Genomic DNA, 4568 nt, shown 5'->3' with positions numbered 1-4568 from the left:
ATAAATTTTCTGCAATGCAAACTTTACCAAGTTTTCTTCTTGGTACCTTAACCTAATCAGCTAATTGGTCAATCCGCATTCTTGCGCGGTTGTCATCATGTCCTGTTGTGATTGTTGCTGCTAACACGCCCTGTAGGTGCTTCAGACTCGGAGGGACACTGAGACGTGGCACTGTGTGGCGTTCTGTCACCTTGTAGTCGATCACAAAGTGCCGTCGACTCGCGGTCACACGCTGCAAGTCTTCGACATCGGCGACTTCGATAACCTCGAAGACCTCGAAGACTTCGAAGACCTCGAAGACCTTTAAGACTTCGAAGACCTTTAAGACTTCGAAGACCTTTAAGACTTCGAAGACCTTTAAGACTTCGAAGACCTTTAAGACTTCGAAGACCTTTAAGACTTCGAAGACCCTTCGAAGACTTCGAAGACTTCGAAGACTTCGAAGATTTCGATCTCCGCTGACTGAAGACAAAGGAGACATACTCACGAGTGACTGGCTGACAGACTTCCTGACTGACGTGGCCTTTGCTGACTGTTGCTCCCATAAGGCCAAGTTGGTCTGATTGGGTAACAGTTGAGCTGACTGGAAGAGGGCTGACTGAGTGTGCTTGACTGACGGACCCGAATTATTTGAAAAGGCGTTTACATCATAACTAACAAAGTTTTATTAGACAAAAGAACTTATGGATTTCTCTGTCTTTCCAGCGGACATCTCGCCAGGTGTTCCTGCACAAAGACAATATTCCAACCGTGAGTACACAGTTTTTGTTCGTTTCATCTGTTCACTATTATCAATTTTATTATCATTTTCCATACAAATATTTTTTTCACTGGTTTCCGTGACCTTTTTTGGTCAGCGGTGAAGAGGCTGTAGTTATAGATTGTAATTCACCAGCGATTCTATCCTTGCGGACAATGTGGCGCCGGCGCCGACGCGGAGGCGAGGTAAAAGAAAAATGTGAGAAAAAGATAAAAAATAAAAATGATCAGCATTTTTCTACAACTGGAGATCATCCTTAAATTATCAGATAAAACCACGTTCTTCTGGTCCATAGGGGTGTCACAAAAGTCAACTATTGATTACGTAAAGTTTATGTAGGCAGTACCTTATACGTTATTGTTGTTGTTGTTGTTTTCTCTGCATCCGTCCCTGTTATGGACCAAATGGTCACCTGATCGTCTGGTGTCTAGTGAGCCACGGCTGTGGAGATGAACAACGTTAACAAACGATTACAGACGTTTTCATCCATCACGGAAACGTCCCCATTCGAAGGATCCGCCCCAAACGTTCCCGGGCCGATTTCCTTTATGGAAACGTTTGTGGCAGAATTGACGTGTAAACGTTTGCAAATTGATTGGAATTGGCTTCACGACCGAGTTGGAAATGGACGGACGGGAAACTCCCTTGAGCACAGTGACGCACTTTACAAATTTTGTTCTGGTGGAAGACAGACTATTTTATGCAAGGTTGAAGGGGTCACGATCGGCCAAAGTAATGTTCAATCTTGTGGTTGTCCTCCTCGGTTGAATAAAATAGTTTAAGTCATGAGCAAAACCTCTGACCCACGCTGTAGTTTATACAACGTCAATCTGATTTATTTTATTATTATGAAAGCTCGCTGGCTGAGCGGGTTAGGGCGTCGTTAATTGCGGCGAAGGTCGAGGTGAGGGCGGTTCGAATCCTGCCACCGGCGAAGCTGACCCAAGGGCATGGTTCATTAAATTCCACGCTACAAAGCCCTCTGTGAGGGGCACCGTCCTAGCCTCCCGATAGGGGGGGAGTGTGTTGTTAAACCATATCATATCATTTATTTAATTTATTCATTCATTTATTCTTTGTCGAATTTGTGATATATTCTCCTATGTGTTATTTAGCTTACAGTTAGGTCATTTTCTTCAATAAATAAAAAAAAAAGATCGTCAGACAAAGAATTCTAATTTGCATCATGAACAACTCTGTATGGATCAAAACGTTTGCTCGTGGCTGTACATAGTTCATTAAATTCGTCTCTTTTGTGAAGAGGTTTTAGCTTTGTTATCAGAAGCTCCAATAAACGGTTCTTTGAGTGTGCCACCAGACAATTTTATTCAGTAGTAAGAGGCCCCCTCTACTCCATGTAAAGATTATATATACATTATGCATAGGTCTCACATATTCGTTCCAGTACAGAACATGAAATCTGTTTCCTAATCAAATTTCTGTCAAGTGAAATTGAACCAACTATATCGGGTGGCGCAGGAGTAGAGTGAGAGTGCCAATTGCCAATAATGCGCACCGTGGCACTGGTCCAATTGAGACCTTCTTGCCTATATTGGCACCAGACACAAATTTAAAGGGAATGTATCCCCCACCCTCCTCCCCCTTTACCCTTTTCCGTCCCCTTACCGCGCTGTGTGTCTGTTCCATTCCCCCCAGGGGGAAGAGGGGAAGAGGATTTGTTTTAGCGTCTATTCCCCCTGAGGTATTCAGGTCGAGTTATACAAAGATCGATCATGATGATTAGGTTTGACGTCGCGAAACTCCTCTTTATCGGGATAGGACGGTGCCCGTTACAGAGGATTTTGTGGTGTGGTCGCCGGTAGCAAGGTTCGAACAGCCACACCTCGGCCTTCGTCGCAAGTAGCGACGCCCTAACCCGCTTTGCCAGCGAGCGTTCAAGATACATGGAGGATCTCCTCGTTAGGTGACGTGGGGTCTATAGCCTGTGAATCCGTGCAGAACTATATGTTAGGAGGATTAATATATCATTCTTTTTTTTTAAGTATATCTCCCTTATATTGGCTTTTTTAAATCTCTTACCCTCTTAATGACTCAAATTCTCTGCCGCGACCTTGTGTATCTGTCTAGGACTGTATGTCAGGAGGGTTAACAAGGCTTAATCAAAGCCCGATGTACAATACTTGTTGATTAATATAATCGTACAAGGACCGTGAGGTCTTCTTGGCGTGACGGTCGTAATCGCCTCAATCCCATTAAGGCGTTTTGATGTCCATTTGCAGGTGTTATACGATAGGTCATGCGTTTTGAACCCGCCTTTCGGTACACATCTCGTACTTATGAATTGCTGTTCTTTAGTCTCGTGGAGAAGACCACTTCAACGCTGAATAGAATTGTCGGGTATCCACCAATTACAACTAGTTTTCGAATTGTGTTCAATCCACTACTATCCATCTCTCCTCTCAAGGGTCTATTTGTACGTGTTATACGATAGTCATGCGTTTTCAACCCGCCTTTCGGCACATACCTCGTACTTATGAATTGCTGTTCTTTAGTCTCGTGGAGAAGACCACTTCAGCGCTGAATAGAATTGTCTGGTATCCACCAATCACAACTAGTTTTCGAATTGTGTTCAACCCACTACTACCCATCTCTCATCCCCAACCTCTCTCCTCTCAAGGGTCTATAGACCAGAGGTTGAGAATACTTAGGTAGGATGATCTCGGTGGCTATTCTACCCCTTATCACCAATACACTTTTTGAGGTATTGATTGTATAGGTTTTACGCAATCACTACACTAGAAACTTTGCTACCTGACTCGGTAGGAGTGTCATTATTCTTTTATGATTAGAGACTAATCTTCAAATGCTGATCATTTTTAATTTCTACTATCTCGATGGCTCAAAATTTTTGTCCGCAGTGATAAAAAGCTGGTTATTAGCGGCGATGTACATATAAAATTACTTCGACCACTACTGCTAACATTACAACCGCTCCCACTAATATATTGGGAATAGAACTACATTTAGTGAACTGATTGGTGAAAGCAAGCACGATCTGCCTTCCGCCGACACAGTTCATTGGCCCCAATCCCGCCAATGGCTGTGGTCGACAAGTCTTTTGCAACTACGGTTTCGTATATCTAATACACATTTTTCATGTATACAACTTTCTACTGCAAACTCGAGGTTCCTTATGTGCTTGCGCCGGCTCACGTTCCGTACCTGTAACGGTGCCGGTACGGGTGCGGGAAAGTACCGGGGCCGGCACCCATTCTCGCCCCAGTATCGGCGCTGGTACCCGTTTCCGTACCAGTACCGGCGCCGGAACTAGAGTGAGAAAGGGTGCTGGCTCTGGTACTAGTGCGGGAACGGGTTCCGGCGCCGGTACATTCTCACCTCGGTACCGGCGCCGGCACACGTTCCCGTACAAATACCGGCGCCGGTACTGGTGCTGGAACAGGTACCGGTGCTGGTATTGGTGTGGGTACGGGCGCTGGCGCCGGTACTGCTGCGAGAACGGGTACCGGCGCCGGTACTGGAACGAGAACGAATGCCGGCGCAAGTAATGGTGCCGGAGCAAGTGCCGTCGCCGGTACTGGTGCGGGTAAGCGGTGTCGGTACTGGCACGGGAACGTGCCGGAGCCAGCACCCATTCCCGCCCCAGTACTGGCTCCGGTACTGGTGCGGGAACAGGTGCCATCGCTGGTACTGGTGCGGCTACGTATGCCGACTTCGGCATTGGAGCGGGAACGATTGCCTGCACCGGTACTGGAACAGGAACGGATACCGGCGCCGGCACTGGAGCAGGAACAGGTGCCAGTGCGGGCGCTGGAACTAAAGAACGGGT

At 46.3% G+C, this 4568-nt stretch overlaps 1 protein-coding gene across 1 annotated transcript in view; it reads left to right on the top strand.

Moving 5' to 3' along the window:
• Positions 1-528: 528 nt before the first annotated feature.
• The window catches only part of pb (homeobox proposcipedia), a 9355-nt gene continuing 5315 nt past the window's right edge, over positions 529-4568 (top strand). The window contains exon 1 of the mRNA XM_076173686.1: positions 529-750. Within this exon, the coding sequence (XP_076029801.1) occupies positions 684-750 (67 nt within the window). The 5' untranslated portion in view covers positions 529-683. The remainder of the gene's footprint in view (positions 751-4568) is intronic.

Source organism: Oratosquilla oratoria, chromosome 3, assembly GCF_046742065.1.
Source record: "Oratosquilla oratoria isolate Oo_2021 chromosome 3, ASM4674206v1, whole genome shotgun sequence".
Taxonomy (NCBI): domain Eukaryota; kingdom Metazoa; phylum Arthropoda; class Malacostraca; order Stomatopoda; family Squillidae; genus Oratosquilla; species Oratosquilla oratoria.
This window is presented reverse-complemented; position numbering and strand designations above follow the sequence as displayed.